The following is a 20875-nucleotide window of genomic DNA, read 5'->3' on the forward strand; positions in this document are numbered from 1 at the left end:
AAAGGGAACGGCGTTCCTGCTGTGAAAAAAGTGCGGGGACGCCGTTCCCACGCGTTCCCGCAGGACTCGAGCCCTGGTTACACCCCCTTCCTGACCAGACCAATTTTCAGCTTTCAGCGCTCTCACAGTTTGAATGACAATTACTCAGTCATCCTACACTGTATCCATATGAAACTTGCATCCTTTTTTCCACACAAATAGAGCTTTCTTTTAGTGGTATTTAATCACTAGTGGGTTTTTTATTTTTTGTGCTATAAATAAAATAAAACGTAAATTTTGTGAAAAAAATGCCTTTTTCTTCGTTTCTGTCATAAATTTTTGCTAATTAGTAATTTTTCTTCATACATTTTGGCCAAAATTTATACTGCTACATATCTTTGGTAAAAATAACCCACATTAGTATATATTATTTGGTCTTTGTGAAAGTTATAGAGTCTACAAACTATGGTGCCAATCGCTGAAAATTGATCACTTCTGATCAGGCCTTCAGTACATCAGGTGTATCTCATTTCTTGAGACACTAACAAGCCAGGAAAGTACAAATACCCCCCAAATAACCCCTTTTTACAAAGTAGACATCCCAAGGTATTAAGTAAGTAGCATGGTGAGTTTTTTTAAGTTGTAATTTTTTCCCACAATTCTTTGCAAAATGAAGATTTTTTATTTTTTTTTATTTTTTTTTACTAAATTGTCATATTATCAGGTTATTTCTCACACACAGCATATGCATACAACAAATTACACCCCAAAATACATTCTGCTACTCTTCCCGAGTACGGCGATACCACATGTGTAGGACTTTTACACAGCCTGGCCACATACAGAGCACTAACATTGATGTAGTACCTTCAGACGTTCTACGAGCAAAAATTGCGCATCTCATTTCTCAACCACCTATTACACTTTTGAAGGCCCTGGAGTACCAGGACAATGGAATTTCCCATAAAATTACCCAATTTTGGAAAGCAAACACCCCAACGTATAATCTGTGAGGCATAATGAGTCTTTTGAACGGTTCATTTTTTTCCAGAAGTTTTTGGAATATGTGGAAAAAAATTAAAATGCATTTTTTTTTTACACAAAATTGTCAATTTATAAGATATTTCTAACACATAGCATGTATATAGCAAAAATTACACCCCAAAATACATTCTGCTACTCCTCCCGAGTATGGCGATACCACATGTGTAGGACTTTTACACAGCCTGGCCACATAGAGAGGCCGAACATTGAAGTAGTGCGTTCAGGCGTTCTAGGAGCATAAATGACACATCTCATTTCATTCCTACCCATCACACTTTTGAAGGTCCTGGACCACCAGGACAGTGAAATTACCCACAAAATGACCCCATTTTGGAAAGCAAACACCCCAATGTATATTCTATGAGACATGGGCTGGAGATAGGTACTCGGGTACTCTGATGGCCTGGTGACAGGTACTCGGGTACTCTGATGGCCTGGTGACAGGTACTCGGGTACTCTGATGGCCTGGTGACAGGTACTCGGGTACTCTGATGGTCTGGTGACAGGTACTCGGGTACTCTGATGGTCTGGTGACAGGTACTCGGGTACTCTGATGGTCTGGTGACAGGTACTCGGGTACTCTGATGGTCTGGTGGCAGGTACTCGGGTACTCTGATGGCCTGGTGGCAGGTACTCGGGTACTCTGATGGCCTGGTGACAGGTACTCGGGTACTCTGATGGCCTGGTGACAGATACTCGGGTACTCTGATGGCCTGGTGACAGGTACTCGGGTACTCTGATGGCCTGGTGACAGGTACTCGGGTACTCTGATGGCCTGGTGACAGGTACTCGGGTACTCTGATGGCCTGGTGACAGGTACTCTGATGGTTTGGTGACTGGTATTTGGGTACTCTGAAGGGCGGTGACAGGTACTCATATGGACTGTGACAGGTACTCGGGTACTCAGATGGACTGTGACAGGTACTCTGGTACACAGATGGACTGGAACAGGTACTCGGGTACTCAGATGGGCTGTGACAGGTACTCGGGTACCCTGATGGACTGTGACAGGTACTCGGTACTCTAATGGACTGTGACAGGTACTCGGTACTCTAATGGACTGTGACAGGTACTCGGGTACTCTGATGGGCCGTGACAGGTACTCGGGTAACCTGATGGGCCGTGACAGGTACTCGGGTACCCTGATGGGCCGTGACAGGTACTCGGGTACCCTGATGTGCCGTGACAGGTACTCGGGTACTCTGATGTGCCGTGACAGGTACTCGGGTACTCTGATGTGCCGTGACAGGTACTCGGGTACTCTGATGTGCCGTGACAGGTACTCGGGTACTCTGATGGGCTGTGACAGGTACTCGGGTACCCTGATGGGCCGTGACAGGTACTCGGGTACTCTGATGGGCCGTGACAGGTACTCGGGTACCCTGATGTGCCGTGACAGGTACTCGGGTACTCTGATGTGCCGTGACAGGTACTCGGGTACTCTGATGTGCCGTGACAGGTACTCGGGTACTCTGATGGGCTGTGACAGGTACTCGGGTACTCAGATGAACTGTGACAGGCACTCGGGTACTCTGATGGGCTGACAGGTACTCTGATGGGCTGTGACAGGTACTCGGGTACTCTGATGTGCTGTGACAGGTACTCAAATACTCTGATGGACTGTGACAGGTACTCTGATGGACTGTGATTGACAGGTACTATGAGGGGTGGTGACAGGTCCTCTTTATTGGGGGGGGGGGCAATCAGTATGTTTGGTCTACACTGTATGCGGTAACGAGATGTTACCGCAATCTCCTCCTCACACACGATCGGTGTGTGAGGAGGAGAACCCGGTAACATCCCGTTACCGCAGTTTGTTTACATTTTTGTGATCGGCTGTGAAAGGATCACAGCCGATCACGTGGGTAAACAGCCGGCCAATGGCTGTTTACCAGCGTCAGTGACGAGCAGTGTTCCCGGGGAACACGCCGCCACCGACGTGCACGCGCGGCGCGCTCGCGATCGCGCGCATGCGCCGTGCACGTTGGGGGTGTGACCATCTGTGATCGGCCGTGATGAAGTCACGGCCGATCACGTGGTAAACAGCCATAACGAATGGCTGTTCACCCCCTTCGGTGGCGAGCGGTGTCTCCGTGACACGCCGCCACCGAAGAAACAGGGATGCGTGCGCACGATCGCGCACATTCCCTGTTTAAACGGGAGGCCGTCATATGACGGCCTCCCGCCACAATAGGTGCGCCGCCTGGCCGTCATTTGACGGCCGGCGGTCAGCAACTAGTTAATCATTCAGCCAGCTGACACTTGTTTTTGGGCAGGGCATTTAAATTTCACCCTTTCCTTTCCCCTGTACAATTGAGAAAGGAGCGTGCATGCTCCATACGGGCCTCGTGCATGCTCTGAAACGCGTTGTTTCCCCTGATTCCACTAACATCACACGCCTGTTCCACGAGCAGACTGTCACCATCTCCCTGTAGGAAACAGCCGGCTTCCTCTCTGGCTCCTTGCGGCTTTCACAGCCCAGACTTGGTACTCCTCTGGACATGCTATAGACACCGGCAATACCATCGTGAGATGTTTATCTCCTACGAGCACATATGTACATACCTGGATGTAAGCGCTGGATACTTTTATTGTATTATGTATTAAACATTGCACTCAGGGGCGCTTTTCTGTGCTTTTTTCCCCAGAAGTACAAAGAAAGCTTTGCTGCCGAGCTCAGATAAAAGATACAGTGGTGGGAATCCTATTGCACAATTCCAATGTTTTATGGTTTGCATTAGGAGTTATTTGAATTTTTACAAGTTTCTTCTAAAATAGACCAAATATAAAACTTCAGTGCAGCCCTCTTTCATTCACTTAAAGCAGAAACCTAGCACAGAATAGCAAGATTAATATAAATAGCCTATTTAGGCCTCATGTACACTGCAGCTGGTAAACAGACGTTTAGGACCATTTGGGCATTTTTTTTTTCCAGCAACCCCTGAACTCTCCTCAATGTTATCGTATGGGTACATGCACACTCAGGCTTTTATAGTAGTTTAGAACGATTTTTTTTTTTTTTTAAAGCAAAAATTTGCGTTAAGAACAGTAGTTCAGAGGCATTTGAAACACCAAATCATGGCAATTTCAATGGGGAACTACTTGCTCTAAACCCAGAATACGCTGGACTCACTCTAGCCTGTGACTGGACAGTGAAAGAAGAAGCAGCACACTGGGACCGCAATTACCAGGTCATATTCAATTACTTATACCAATTGTTTGAAGTGCATTTACGCTTTCACCGCCGGGTCTGTACGTCGGAGAGACCCAACAGCAGGGGGGGGGGGGTGTATCACACACACACACACACACACACACACACAATCTGGGGGGCTGCAGCCAGGGTTGTGCGTGAAACTGACAGGCAGACTCCTGACACCCGGTCACACCCCCTCACCCAGTGCCAACCCTTCGTCGCCACACCCTGCCATGCTTACCAGCTCCGCTTGCCCATCGGCGGGTCCGGGAGCTCCATGGCGGGTGCGGCAGCTGGGGGAGAGGAGAGTGGACACACATCTGGTCTCCTCTCTTCTCGTGGCCTGGAGAGCGACACCTCTGATGTCACTTCCAGGTCAAGTTCTCCGTGTCTCTGGCTAGCTCAGGTGGAAAATAAGGTTTTGCAATGCGATCTGCATTACAAAACATTTAGTAGAGCACAATGGAGACATGCAGAGTCTGCATATCTCAATAAAGTGAACCTGTCACCAAGAAAACATCCAGTAGGGGACTTTTTGTCCCTTATGTGATGAAACAAAAAAATATAAAATAAAAAGTCAAAAGTTACATATTGCCACGCACACCGGAGTGAAAGCAATAATTTTAACACAACACCTACACCGTAACATTAAACTGATACCTATAGGGGGCTTTTGAAGAGTCGCCTATAAAAAAATATTAGGGTACTGAAGTTTGACGCCATTTCACGGGCACACAAAAATTTAAGGTTTGGCCCGTTGGGTATCTTTTTACGGGTTTTTTTTATTTTACCCCAAAAATTGGGTAATTTATTGCATTTGTTTGCCCTAAAGTTGTGTGTTTTTTTACTGAAATTTTGCATTTCCTACACCTTTGCGGTAATATCGTGTGACATAAAAGGTTGGAACTACCGTTATTTTATTCTCTAGGGTATGTGCTTTCAGAAAATATATATATATTTGTATGTTTTGTGTATCTTCAAATGATATTTTAAACACGTGCAAAAAAAACAAAAAAACAAAAACAAACCAAAAACAGCTCTGACAGCGAAAGGGTTAATGTTGTGATTACAGGGCTGCACTAATTAGTGTTAGGCACTTCATTCAAGTCTATGCACTGCAGTGTGCTGCGACCCATTGCAACGGCATGCGGTGCTATACATTGCACTGCATAACTATAAAGACATGCTACATTTTTGAGCAATGCGTTGCACTTCAACACAGTGTTATACTTTCTATGTGCCCTTGCATCGAACAAGGGCACATAGTGTGTAGGTCTATACATTGGATATGATGTGAACAAGCCGTAAGCGTGGACTGCATGAAACAGCAGAGAATGTGATAACATTGTGTGACATACCTAACATAGGAGCAACTTTTTCTACCAGCCCAGCAAATTACCTTCATGAGTCATAATCAAAAGCAAGCAGCCCCACACAGCTAAACAAACGTTAGATTGATAGACAAGCAGGCCGACACCATAACACACCTAGATACACAGCGTGTAAACTCAACGATCGTCACTACTGTACACATACATTAAGGTGAACCTGGACTATATTTTAGTCGTATAAAAGTCAAGCTTAAAAACACAAACCTTAATAAGAAGCTTGTTTCTTTTATTAGCCAGAGAAGGCTCCTCTGTGCTCCCCTATGATTTAGAGGCCCCTTTGGACAAATTGCAGGACATCGCTCAATTGACTCCACAGCCATGTGCTTTGATGTGATTTTGTAAAGCCCTCCTGGGAATACTTTAGCACTGACTCCCGAAGGAGCTGCTGGTTTGATTGGGCTTACCGTTACCTGACCTCGCTCGCTCCTCGGGTCTAGGGGTTTCCCGTGGTAGATGGCCCAGAAACTTTAGAGACTGATGACAGATCTGCTTAAAGGGATTTTTATTTGCTAAAAACATAGTTAACAACAGTCTCTAGTGTAGGATCAGAGGGTTAGGTGAAAAGTGCAGGTACTCTTAGTGTCAAAGTCAATAATAAAGAACTTTCTTACTTTGACTAAATCCAGAGAATAGCCAGTCACAGCTGGATGTCCACTATAGTTGGATAGTCCCTCTCTCACAAGGCCTAGCAGCCAACAGGGTGTTTGAGTCAAGAACAAGTCTCTGTCTCTGCCACAGACGTTGTTATAGAACAGTGATGGCGAACCTTGGCACTCCAGATGTTTTGGAACTACATTTCCCATGATGCTCAGGCACTCTTCAGTGTAGTTGAGCATCATGGAAAATGTAGTTCCAAAACATCTGGGGTGCCAAGGTTCGCCATCACTGTTATAGAACATGAACAAGGAAACTTGAATACTTGTAGAACACTCGTGTGGTACCAGTATCTTGCAGCCGGTCTGGCGATACAGCACGAGATAGGATTCACCTAGGTCCTTCAGCTCTACCAGGCTCTTGCGTGGCCTTCTTCTGAAGAGTCCTCCCCTGGATAACTACAAAGTTGCTGGGCCTCTCCACAACCTGAGATGGCACTGGACCACTTCTGAATCCTTTCCTTAGTTTCCTTGCCTCGGGCTAGCCAGCCCTGAGACAAAGTCGGGTGGATCCGCACCCCAGGCCATAGGTGTCCTGGGGGCTTGTCAGGAGGACCAGGACCATGGAGTCAGAACATACTTCTGGACTGGAATTCCGAACCACGTGACATCCGCATCTTAAGTACCCTCTCCCAGAAAGCACGGCAAAAGTGACACTCCCACTGGGCTGGCTCCAAGAGAAGGTACCCTTAAAGCACCCAACCAAACTGTGTTTCCATGCCTGCCAGAAGAGAAAGCGCCCCCTATGGCCAGGCCAAACACCCTATAGTCCAGTCAGACTGATGCTGAGGTCAAAATTTAGAATAATTATACACAAACCAAACTGCAGTTCAGGTGTAATGTTAAATTTCAAAAACACATAGCGCGTGCTCTTCAGGAGCCGGCGCTACACTTGCAAAGAATATGGCAAGAGCTCTGCCACATAACATGCTTCAAGGTCAAGCGACAGGTTTTCGCCACCTTCCCAGACACCTTGTTTCCATAGAGGAGAATGAAGGGGCTTTACTTGCATCTTAACTGATATTTAGGGTGAAGGTGTGTAGGTGTGTGTGTAATATGTATATACACTTACTGACCACTTTATTAGGTATACCATGCTAGTACTGCCTTGGTCCCACTTTTGCCTTCAGAACTGCTTGAATTGTTTGTGGCATAAATTCAACAAGGTGTTGGAAACATTTCTAAAAGATTTTGGTCCATAACAACATGGTCGCATAACGTAGTTGCTGCAGATTTTCGGCTGCACATCCATGATGCAAATTTCCCATTCCACGACATCCCAAAGGTGCTCTATTGGATTGAAATCCGGCGACTGTGGAAGCCATTAGAGTACAGTGAACTCATTATCATGTTCAGTGGTGAAATGATTTGAGATTTGTGACATGGTGCATTATCCTGCTGGAAATATCCATCAGAAGATGGGTACACTGAAGTCATAAAGGGATGGACATGGTCAGCAACAATACTCAGGCCAAGGCATTTAAACGATGCGTAATTGGTACTAAGGGGCCCAAAGTGTGCCAAGAAAATATCTCCCCACACCATTACACCACCATCACCGGCCTGAACCGTTGATACAAGGCAAGATGGACCCATGCTTTCATGTTTTACGCCAAATTCTGACCCTACCATCTGAATGTTGCAACTGAAATCGAGAATCATCAGACCAGGCAACGTTTTTCCAATCTTGGTTGTAACAAGTGGTTATTTGAGTTATGCCATGTACAGACGATCGGACATTCCGACAACAAAATAATTTATTTCCGACGGATGTTGGCTCAAACCTGTCTTGCATACACATGGTCGCACCGAGAAAAATGAAGTTCAATAGCCAGTGCAGCTCTTCTGCTTGATTCCGAGCATGCATCGGAATTGTGTACACACGATCGGCATTTACGACAACGGATTTTGTTGTTGGAAAATTTGAGAACCAGGTCTCAAATTTTGTTTGTCGGAAAAATTACGACAAAAAATGTCCGATGGAACCTACACACGGTCAGAATTTCCAACAACAAGCTCACATCGAACATTTGTTGTCTGAAATTCCGACCGTGTGTATGCAGCATAACTGTTGCCTTCAGTGGTGGCCTGTCCATATGGGGCGCAGGGGCGACGACCCCTTATCCATGCGTCTGGCCCCCTAATCTACATGTGGGGCGCCAGACACGTGGATTCCAATACGGTTTCTTTTTTTGAAGCACACGATTAGAGGCAGAGGCACTAATAGGCTTCAAAAAAGGGTGGGCTTGGGGCCCAGAGTACTGTACCCCGAGCCCACCCGCTTGTGTGACATTAATATTCGCTATTGACTTCCTGATTCTCCTCCTGGTCAGTCAGGAAGCAGGACCTATGACCTGTCATCCGATTGGCCAAGGGGAGAAGCGTTCCTATTGCCCGCCGAGAAGGAGAAGGGAGGAGACGCAGGGGAAGACGCCGTGAAGCACCAGGAGGAGGATACACTGCACGCTACCTAGATGGGGTAAGTGCGGGGCTGGTGACTTACCGACCGGAGGGGGGGGCAGGTGCCTGTGACCTGATCCACATGGTTTAGGAGATATTTGCAAATGACAGGCACTGCTGGTGCATGCGCCATAGACAGCGGTGCACAGGCACACTAAGCATGCCGCTGCTAACGGCAATCATACCGTTAGCAGTGGGGGCCTCTCAACGCATGCATGGGGGCGACGTCATCGTGGCTCCGGCCAGTCACAGTGCTGGAGCCGCGATACCCAGAAGTCACTCTGGGTATCATGGCGGTGTTCGAGGAGGATGACAAGGGTCGCTTTGGGGGCTTCCATCTCAGGTAAGTTATTCATAATAAGCTAGTATGCTATGCATACTAGCTTATTATGCCTTTGCCTTGCAGGGTCTATTTTTATTTTTTATTAAGGCTTTACTTCCTCTTTAAATCCCCTTTCTTATAATTTGTTTAAGCTTCAGCAAGTCGTCCTCACCACATCTAAATGCCTAAATGCATTGAATTGCTGCCATGTTATTGGCTGATTAGCAAATTGTGTTACCAAGCAATTGAACAGGTGTACCTGAGATATATATAGATAGAGATAGAGATAATATATATATATATATATATATATATATATATATATATATATATATATATATATATCACATATACACACACACACACACACACACACACACACACACCGTCCTGCAGCAATACTTATGTAAGGGACGTGTAAACGTGCGGATCAAAAATGTGTCTTGAAAAACGCAAAATGCACCTGGAATATGCAAACTGCAACCTGCATAAGTGTCAATCAGGCCTAACTGCTCCCCAGGCAAGATAGCTCAGGCAGGTTCAGACTTGTGTCTGAACCCGCCTGGGCTCATTCCTGTATCCTACATAAAAAAATATAAATAAAAAAAGAATAAAAACATCACCATACTGTACATGTGATTTCAACAATAAAGCCCTTTCACACGGGCGTTATGATCAGGTCCAAGAGGTAGGCAGGTGTAAACGGACTTGTGCCTATTATCATTAGGGATGAATGGACCTTCTAAACATGACTAATTGACTTGTGCCTGTTTACACCTGCCTACCTCTAGGTACGAAGGGGTCTGCTAACAATTGGAATTGGATTGTATTAGAGTTAGTAAGGTGTAAATGGACAGCGTAGACTGTTTACTCCTGGCCATCCATACAGCAGAATGAGCTCTCTCCATGTCCTCTCTGTAGTAACTGAGCCATCACAGATATATCATCCAACTATTGTGCTCCGATTAGCAGGGGGATCTGTGAGCTGAATTGAATCTTCCTCGTGTGAAATGGGCCTAAAAGCTCCAATTATGCAACAAAACTTTGCCACAACAAACTGCAGTACACTGTTAACATGTTGCAACTTTGTTATCAGTATTCTTTGGCTGAGACAGTCATAAGGAAGCCAAAGCTTGGCACCCAGAGACTCGTTGGTTATGTCAATAAATGCACACGGAATGCCTTGTATTTTGTGAATGGTGTACAGAATAGAAGGTATTCTGTGTGAATGGACAAAGGGAGAGGAGGACAGATAAACAACAATACAGCTTCTGTGTATGAGATCCGTAGCTCTCAATAGTCACAGCACTGGAAGTATAGAGTAAGAAACATTATCTGGCACTAATGAAATGGTAAAAAAAGGGTAGCCATCCTAAAAGTGGCATTCACCTCTAGTGAGTAAACTTTTCTTACAGAGCAGATTTTAGAGATTGTATTTCCCCATTGAGAGCCACGGATGCTATGTCCAGCCTCCCATAGAATTTAATGGCTGTTTGTGGTATGAGGTATACATCCTTCAGATGGGGGGGGGGGGGGGGGCAGTTGCTAGGATAGATGAACATAAACTACAGCTCCCTCTGTCTTCTGGCAGCCTGGCTCTGCCCCATTTCTGGAAATACTAAATGGGTAGCAGTGCTGGTCACAGTTCGCTGGTGGTTTGCCCAAACCAGAACTAATCCAGCAGTAAATCTGGAGGCGGCTGTCATGGGATCCTACTCTGCTCTAACTAACATGGTCTATAGGGAAGTAAGGGCTACCCCACAGGCAACAACCCCTATGCAGACTATGGTAATAGTGTGGGAACAGGTTACTGCCACCATTAGGACAGATGATGCTGTCTCACCCCCTGGGGCAATCCTAAATTACCACATTTCTCCATCCATTCCAGACCCCAACCTTTGGACCAGATATGGAATTGAGAAGCTTCAACAGATCATGCCTGCTGTAGCTTTACTTCCCTTTCCTACGCTAAGGGACACATTTGAACTCCCCTCGTGGATGCTGGTTTTATACTTACAGCTGAAACACGCAACACAGGCGCAATTTCCCAGACACCATAACACCACCTGTAGTTGAAATATTCCTTACCTCCCGAAATGCAGACAGAATCTTATTCTTATCTTCCATATATCTCCACATTACATGTGGAGACTTAGACAGGGACTCCCCCCTATTCCGCTCGTGGAAGGAAAAAATCCTTACCCTTTCAGAGGAGGAATGGGACCAGGCAATAAAACAATATATTCCGATGGTAATCTCCTCTAGAGAGATAGATTCATTCAACTAAAATTCGTACATATGCCATTTTACACCCCCACCCCCTCCCCCAACAGCCAGCTCCGATTTATCCTGCACACTCAGAGACATGTCCCAAATGTCAGCAGGTGGTAGGTACATATTTTCACGTCATTTGGGAATGCCCAGCTCTTCAAGATTTCTAGAGGAAGGTGGTGGCAGGTATAAATATAGTTACTTATCTCTCGGTGAGAGTGGACCCTAAGATACTCCTTCTGGGTATTACTGATTCAGTGACACAATCCAAGGACACAAAACGGTTATGGCTCTGTGTTTCTATGCTAGAAAGGTACTCCTACAAAACTGGAAATTGGCATCTCCTTTATGGAGGCCCATTCGTGTCTGAGACTGGATTCTGTGCTACCTTTGTACAAACTTACGTACATGGGACTCATATGTCCACAGACATTTGAAAAGGTATGGGACACGTGGGTTATGGCTAGATTGCTCAATCTCTAGACCCCCTACTCTCTATTATGTGGGAAGGCAGAGCACCAACTGATGTTAAAATGGGTGCAGATCTCGAGCTCTGGTTTACATAGAGCTGATTGTGCCAGTTCAGAATGGCCCCTTGCTAGTTCCAGTCCTCCAAGTATCTTATTTTGATGGCCTTTCCTCTGTGTGAATTTTGTTTTATTTTTATCTTCCTCCTATTGACCTATGTCTTCCTCCCTACCATCCAACCCCACCCCCCTCATATGTTTTATTCTTCCTTCAGTTGATACTTGTCCCCCGAAACAGGTGATAACAGTAAGCAACATCTAGTGAGATGTACGTTTTTGCTGTGCTCTATGGCCGCCTTAGGCACCTCTCAACTTCCTGAATGGAAACTCCTGGTACAAGACTGACTTTGTACTCACTGACTAACCCTCACATCCAATATAATCTCCTCCCTCTTCTTTTCTTTTTTCCTTTTTGATCTGCTGTTGTCCAGAAATGTACTGGTGAATATGCCGACTTTTGTTCTTTTAATGTATCATATGCCTCATTGTTCTGTGTTAGCCCTTGGTCGGAGAATCTGTCGGAATGTGTCCTATCGGACCGTGTCGTCGGATAATCCGACTGTGTGTGTTATGCATCGGACTGATTCCGTCGGAATATCCGTCGGACCCAATTTTCCAACATGTTGGAAATATTTCCCGACCAACTGGGCCGATCGGACATACTCCGATCATGTGTAGAGAATTTTGATCGGACCAAGTGCCACGCATGCTCAGATCAAATTCCTACATCAAAGCTATTGGCTACTAGCCTGAATGTAGTCCCATCGTAACGAAATTACGTCATCACGTTCTAAAAGATCGGATTTTTTTGCCAACTTTGTCCGACCGTGTGTATGCAACAGTTTCGGACAAAATCCGACGGGCAAAATCCGACGGATTTGGTTGTGGAAATCTCCGACTGTGTGTACAGGGGCTAAGACTTTTGTAAATCTGCTTTGCTCACTAATTAAATTTCTGTTAAAATAAATAAAATAAAATAAAATAAATGGCTGTACTTGGGTATACGGTAGTACTTGCATAAGACCGAGCCATAGACGGAACAATTTTTTTTCCTGCAACAACAGGTTCCCCCATGAACACACACAGAGTTAACTGGGAAATCCCTTCAATGGAGCCATTGTGTTTCCCGCGGGAAGAACGCAATGATTATTGCTAACAGCTATAAAAAATGCCAGAAATATTCGCATGTAAAATCCAACAGGCTGGTTGTACCCAAGTTGGTAGATCGATTAACTTGGGTACATTCAAGCTGCCCATACATGGTTCAAATCTCGGCCATGTCTTGGTCCGGTTCGTCTATGGCTGACTTAAGCATGGACATGTGTACGGATATACTCCTCTGGATGAAGACCGTGTGTAACCAGGGGCCTATGTCTGTATGCATGCATAATTAGGAAAGTACCAGCATATACCTGGTAACGGCCAATGAAATCTTTGACCAGGTGTACGCAGCACCTTTGGCTCAGGTTGGAAATACTCCCAAACTTTCCGTCATACAGCCCTAGGCACCTGTGTGCATGAGGCCTTTAATACAGGAGAATTTGGGAAGCATAACATTTGTTTATACTTCCCAGATTATTTTTCATGCGTTTAAAGTAAAACTAAAGGCAAACCTTTTTTTAAAAAGTTTTGTCTTGGGTGGATTAGAACACCGTCAGGTTTTTGTTGTTGTCTGTGTACCAGTTAGAGTGAACCACCTTATTTGTCCTGTTTATCAGTATGAAAATCTCAAATTTTGGGTTGTCCTCAGAACAGAAGTAGAGGGGAAATCTTCCAATGGGGACACTATTTCTGGTGCCAACCAGCGATCCCCTTACTTTGGAGGAATTTCCTCTCACTTCCTATTTTGGCTATGGGACAGGAAGCGAAAGAAAATCTATCCAATAGGACAAAAATGGCAAAAAATAAAAATGAATTTCATCCAAATTGAAAAAGAAAAAAAGTTTTGCCTTTAGTTCTACTTGAAATACACCAGAGGCAGGAGGTGCGTGTAACTGTAGCCTGAAGTACACAGACACAAAGAGTAACATTACAACAACACAACATACATTAAATAACTACGCTCAACACACAGTAAACTGCTAGAGTACACAAAAACCTTTTTCGATATGTAAGCACTTCATGTGTAACAAAGGTGTAACAAATCGCATAAAAGAAAAAAAAAAAAAAAATCTATATGCTTACAAACACATGATTTTTTAGGATTGACACTGCCATGTTATGACCAATATAACAGTAACAAACCAGTAACCTAGTTTTCCAGAGTAATCAGTTTCTATGCATTTAAGAACATCATATTCAAAACAGCCATAACAATACGTGATCTCTGGCACAGACTCTATAAAATGACACTTCAGGGGTTGTTCGGATACTTTCCTTGTGGTGAGAACTTCCTGAAACACCACACTTGGATTAATCTGTTGCTTAAGCCTTGCTCACCGGTATTTACATAGAAATTAAGAGTTACTAGCCACAGGTTTGTCTGTTCAAATACCATAAATAATTTTCCTATTCCGCATAAGAAAACCAATACGGATTTTGAACATGATGATTTTTATTAAGAGACAGCAAACGATCAACAGAAAGCAGATGAGGTAGTAACCCCTATTTGTTTTATATAAAAGATCAATTAAGAAATATAATTGATCATTTATATAAAAAATACTACATTTTATATATAAAAAGATCAATATATGGAAAAACACTACTTCATGACCTGAATATAACGGAGATGATGTTGTAATCCTATCGGTCGATGGTTATTTCATACAGTTGGCTTCTCATCCAGTAAGCCCAGTGAAGGACACTGCATACAGATTCTGGCAAGCCTTCTTTAGCCCTAAAACCCTTGCTAATATGACTATTACCAACAGCTCTTATCAAAATAAACAATCCATGTCAGATATCTCAGGTTTATCAACTTTCTAAGGCCTTACACACTTTGGCAATCGGACACGGATATCCATGCTCAGACAGAACCTCTTCATAACAGTCTATAGTTGGCAAACAGTTTTATGCTATGATAACTGGTGCACAGTAGTCACCATAAAGTGCCAGGTTTTACCTTACATGTCGCAATATGTCTGCTGATTGCAAATTCTTTGATTTCTGGGGTAAGGGTGATGTACTCAAACCTGATTCCCATCCCACAGTTCAGCAGCCCCAAGCACAGCATCACTGGGGGGGCAAGCTAACGCATGCCTAAAATGTTACGAATGCCAGCAACCTGCATTCACTATATCTGCTCTCCCACACAGAACATGGAAATGCAATTATTTCAGCAAAGTTAAACTGCTAAATACATTTACTCATCAGCAGTATATAGCAGTCTTGTGATTTCTATCAGTTCCTGGTGAAGCTTGTAGGAGGAGATTTTAAACAGTACTGAGCCGTCCTATTAGGCTGCAGAGCTCCTTACCCTCTGTCTGGACAGTGCTGATTGGCCCTGTGCTGATCACATGCACTCTCCCAAGAAAAAAAAAAAACTCTCTAGCAATACACACCACACTGAGCATGTGCAGCCTGACTCCAAAGGCTGTGTCTGATCCAGACTTGTTCAGGGATGGGAGGATCTGGTCATACAAGATCAAGCAGCCTTTTTACACAATGCTGAGGATTAACCCCTTAGGTTCCATAGTGCGTATAACATGCATGCCTTACTACATATATAGACTTATAGATTTTACTGTTGTGGGTTTACTAACACTTTAAATCTATGTAAATACTGACATTTGGAAGGTTGTCAATCGCAGAAGGATTTTTGGAGGGTTCTAGCAGTACTGTCGGTAAGCCTCTATTTAGATATTATGCATGTTTTTAGTAGAAACTAAATTGCGCTATAGATGGCTCAAATTTTGTCCAACATGTATTTATGAATAGAATAAACCTTTTTACATTAAGGAGCATCCATTTTTTATTTTATGCTGGTCTTTTAACCTCGTCCCAACCTACAGTGCAGAACCATGTCTACCCTAATGACTTGTAAGAACTATTACCATATTGCTAAGTCTATGCACTGTCCTTTTCAGACATTTATAACTTTGTACTTTAAATATAGGACCAATAGTGTAAAGGCTTCCCAATAAACACAACAGTATCCAATACAAGAAAAAACACAAAAAGAAACCATTTTTACATCGGATACTGCTGTGTATATTGGTAAGCGTTTACACCATTGGCCCCAACATTAATATTATTGTTTGCAAAGTTATACAGAACTATAGACTGTCTAATTAGCTACACGCTGCCTCTGGTGCACAGTTAATGGTCCCTTCTGCTTTCTAACTTTGCAAAAGACATTAGCAACGTGGAAAACCATTTCCTTTAAAATTAAGGCATTCAAGAAAAGTTATCAGAGTCACTGCTTTAAAAAAATAAAAAAATAAAAAAAAAAGCCACCTGCCGTTCTAATTCCTTTCAAATCTATAAACACAATGTACAATACCGGACTTACCAAAGAGTGTTTTAAGTATCAATTGCTGTTGCTAAGTACATAATAGAACATCAAACTTTTTACTTAAAAGTGTACTAAAGTCTTGAACCCAACCTGAAGGGTGCAAACCTAACAGGTGCATTATTGCACGCTGACGTCAATGGGGCTTGCGGGGTTCCCATTTCTGTGTTATATAACATCATATAATATAATAATGTCCAGTACTAGGCAGGGACTGCATGGATATTGTTCCCATAAAAAGTTATCCTATTGTTAACTTTTGTTTTTAAATGTCACCGACTATATGGTAAGACAGTTTAAATGGCTGCGTATATCCTCCAAAACTACACTTACTCCCCACTTAGTTTTACATGAGATAGATAGATATTATATATATATTTTTTTTTTTTTATTATTATTTATTTATTTATTTATTTTTTATATTTTACACACACACACACACACGTACACTTCTTTATTTTTATAGATCTCATATAAAACTCTAAATAAGTCACTGCACGTCACGTTTTTTATATATAACACACAGTGAATATAAGTCACTGCATGGCGTTTTTTTTTTTGCTCCCAAATTCCAGGCAAAGAAAAAAAAAATGTGGCGTGCAGTGACTTATTTAGAGTTTTATATGAGATATATAAAAATAAAGAAGTGTACGTCTGTGTGTGTAAAATATATATATTTATTATATATATATATATATATACACACACACACACACACACACACAGTCACAATAAGTCACTGCATGTCTTGGGACATACATACAGTGACTTATATTGACTGGGTATATATATATATATATATATATATATATATATATACACACATACACACACACTCTCTATAAGTCACTGCATGCCATACTTTTTTTTTTCCAAAATTCTAATTGAGAAAAAAAAGTGTGGCATGCAGTGACTTATTTGGAGTTTTTTTTTGTCGGATGACAGAGTAGAACCTGTTGGTCTCTTACATCCTCTCTAATACCGGTATGTGCGACTTAACTGACTAATTATATATATATATATATATATATATATATATATATATATATATATATATATATATATATATATATATATATATATGTGTGTGTATGTATGCATGCATGCATGTATGTGTGTTTTTTTTTTTTTTTTTGAGGGAGCTTACCAGGGTCAAAGCTGAGCCCTGTCCAGCCGCTGACCCCTTCGACACCCCCTGTCCCATCACCCCATCTACTTACCTGGTCTACAGGCAATTGCACTGCATGGCTGAGGGGGAGCAGCAGTGTGGAGCCTGTGGTACTTGTAGCCATGGCAATCCCTCTAAATGAAGGATGAGGAAGATGATGCTTAAGATTCTCTCCCAGCGATCCACAGAAAGGTTGACGCTAAGGACCTTCGCTCCTGGTCCTTGCTACAGCAGATAAAAAAAAAAGAAAAAGACAACAAATCCACAGATGTGCCAGCAGCAAGCGCGGTCCTCCAGCAGTAAAGCACTGAGATGCACCCCCCACAATGTGAATCCAAAGCCACAAAGAAAATAAAAATGAAAAAAAAAAAAAATCTCTGAAGTGCTGCCACTTGCTCTTACATCATGAACGCAAAGGGAGAGCTGCAAGCACTGCAATGCAAAGCTCCAGTGGCAGCAGCAGCAGTTTATCCATGCAGAGAAATGACAAAGCCACAGCCTGTTCTTCCACCTCCTCACACTGCTCAGTGTACTGAATGCAGAATTAAAGGGAGGAGGAGGGAGGGAGGAAGGAAAAAGCAGCACTGGGCTGGGAAACAGCAAACCTTCATGTATGGAAGCCCAGACAGCACATTCTGTGTCATTCTGCAAATCAGCTTTCCTACTGTATCTGTACAGAGGGGGGTGCAGGCTGCACGAGGTCAGCTACAGCTCATCGCGATGGGAAACGCGCACTTATTAGGAGATGAAGACACATATCGTAGCTGAAAGATGTATAGAAATATCTTCAGCTGTATGCATACTGAATTCATACTGTACCTTCCTATTGGCATTGCTGTAATTAATAATAAAGCGGAACTTCAGTCATTTTTTCATCTTTCCATCTATTAAATCTTCTGCCCTTGTTGTTTTAACTTTGGATAGTAACACATTTTTTTCTGCCAGTAAATACCTTATACAGCCCACTTCCTGTCTGGTAAAAAAACCTAGGCTTAGGCGCTCTCTCTCTCTCTCTCTCTCTCTCTCTCTCATTCTCTCTCTCTCTCTCTCAGAGGACCAATGAGAGCTGCAGAGTTGGAGGAGGTGTGCCTCTCTGTGTGTGTAAATCCAGGAAGTGAACAGACAGCAGCTTCAGCTGCCCACAGTTAAAATGGTTGCAGCGAGACTCAGTGGAGGGAGATTTCTGCAGCATATTTGGTAAGCACAGAATCACAGTATATATAAAATAATATGCAAAGTGGTTGGAGCGAAGATGTTTTTATTACAAATTATGTGCGCAGACTGCAGTTCCTCTTTAACCGCTTCCCAACCACCTCAGCAGAAGGGCATGTACAGGCAGATTAAAGTACCTGTACATTGTTCTTTAAGAGGCGGGTCGTGGGTGCGCGCGCCGGAAGCTCCGTGACCGTGGGTCCTACGGACCCAATGTCCACGGGCATACCCACGATCGTGTCACAGTGAGGCAGAACGGGGAGATGCTAATGTAAACAAGCATCTTCCCGTTCTGGCTAGTGACACGGTCACTGATCAGCTCTTCCTGTAATTGGGAGCGGTGATCAGTATTCATGTCACACACAGCCCCCCACAGTTAGAATTACTCCCTAGGACACACTTAACTCCTACAGCGCCACCTAGTGGTTAACTCCTTCACTGCCAGTGACATTTTTACAGTAAGCAATGCAATTTTTTAGCATTGATCGCTGTATTAATGCCAATGGTCCCAAAAATGTGTCAAAATTGTCCGATGTGTACGCCATAATGTCGCATTCATGATAAAAAGCACAGATCGCCGTCATTACTAGTAAAAAAATATATATCAATAAAAATGGCATAAAACTATCCCCTATTTTGTAGACGCTATAACTTTTGCGCAAACCAATCAATAAAAGCTTATTGCTAAAAAAATTTACCATAAAAAAGTAGAAGAATACGTATCGGCCTAAACTGAGAGAAAAAAAAATTTTTTTTTTTAAATATTTTTTGGGGATATTTATTATAGCAAAAAGTTAAAAATAATGTGTTTTTTTCAAAATTGTTGCTATTTTTTGTTTATAGCGCAAAAAAAAAACGCAGAGGTGATCAAATACCACCAAAAGAAAGCTCTATTTGTGGAAAAAAAAAGACGCAAATTTTGTTTAGGAGCCACGTCACATGACCGTGCGATTGTCAGTTAAAGCGACGCAGTGCTGCATCGCAAAAAGTGCTCTGGTCAGGAAGAGGGTAAATTCTTCTGAGCCTGAAGTGGTTAAAGTTGTGAGTGCTTTCACACGAGGCGCTGCGCTGGCAGGGCGTCTAAAAAAGTCCTGCAAGCAGCTTCTTTGCAGCGCTTTTGGAGCGGTGAATACAACGCTCCTAAAGCGCCCCTTCCCATTGAAATCAATGGGAAGCGCCTGTAAAACGCCTGAAAAGCGATATTGGCAGCAGCGTTTTGTGGGAGCGCTTTTAACCCTTTATTTGGCCACTAGCAGGGGTTAAAAGTGCCCCAATAAAGCTCGAAAAACGGTGGTAAAGCGCTGCTAGTTTAAGCGGCGCTTTATGAGTGTTTTTCAGGCGCTGACATTGTGAAAGGGCTCTTAAAGCACTTGGGCTTCCACATTGGGACTGCAGATGAGGCTTCTTTCAAGCGCTTTTCAGGCTAAAGCGCCTGAAAAACGCCCCAGTGTGAAAGGGGTCTAAAAGTCATTTTCAGTTTTCATTACCTGATGATCCTGCCATTATTTGGGAGCTTCTTATTATTGGGTGACAATGGTTTTTACTTTTAAAGGATAAGTTCACCTTTTGGATCATGTTACATGTCCCACCTGTATTTTGGGTGGAACATGTAACATGTTCCAGCAGCTGCAGTCTCTCCCCAACCTCCTAGTGACACTGAGTGGGGGATCTTCTCCCAGAGCCCTCTGTCACTTAATTAAAAATACCGCGGCCATGTGGGGCTCCACCCACACGGCCCACGCCATGCGTTCACAGTTGTCTGTGAATTAATTAAGCTACAAGCACAATCAGTCTTTGTGGCTGACGGCTTGTAGTTCTGAATGGACTGCAAGGTCACCGAGGAGCGGCCTCGTAGTTCATTCACAAGTCTTGCAGCTTGTAAACATCCAATAATAAACTAAGTAGCTGCCAACATAAATGGTGTTCCCACACAGTGCTAAATAATATAAGAAATAACGTGGTGTTTACTCAATGTGTAATGTGATGTATCTTAAGATATTGTGATATATCAAATGATCAAATAATAATACTGGATGTGCAACTATACAAAATGAATGCAATACAATACAATGAATATATAAATAACGTATTCTTCATACACAGTAAAGTGCAACAATTCCAAAGTGACAATGCAGTGAATAAATGTCATACACAGCAAATTGGAATTGTTGGGCCGCGTACACACGGGCGGACTGTTCG

At 43.2% G+C, this 20875-nt stretch overlaps 1 protein-coding gene across 1 annotated transcript in view; it reads right to left on the reverse strand.

Annotated features, from left to right (window-relative positions):
• Window positions 1-17992, reverse strand: part of MBOAT2 (membrane bound glycerophospholipid O-acyltransferase 2) — a 366457-nt gene extending 348465 nt beyond the window's left edge. The window contains exon 1 of the mRNA XM_077488747.1: window positions 17517-17992. Coding sequence (XP_077344873.1) covers window positions 17517-17588 — 72 coding nt within the window. The 5' untranslated portion in view covers window positions 17589-17992. The remainder of the gene's footprint in view (window positions 1-17516) is intronic.
• Window positions 17993-20875: the final 2883 nt, after the last annotated feature.

The sequence above is a fragment of the Lithobates pipiens genome, unplaced genomic scaffold (genome assembly GCF_037356315.1).
Source record: "Lithobates pipiens isolate NorthernLeopardFrog02 unplaced genomic scaffold, aLitPip1_a1.2 Scaffold_18, whole genome shotgun sequence".
In the NCBI taxonomy this organism is placed as follows: Eukaryota; Metazoa; Chordata; class Amphibia; order Anura; family Ranidae; genus Lithobates; species Lithobates pipiens.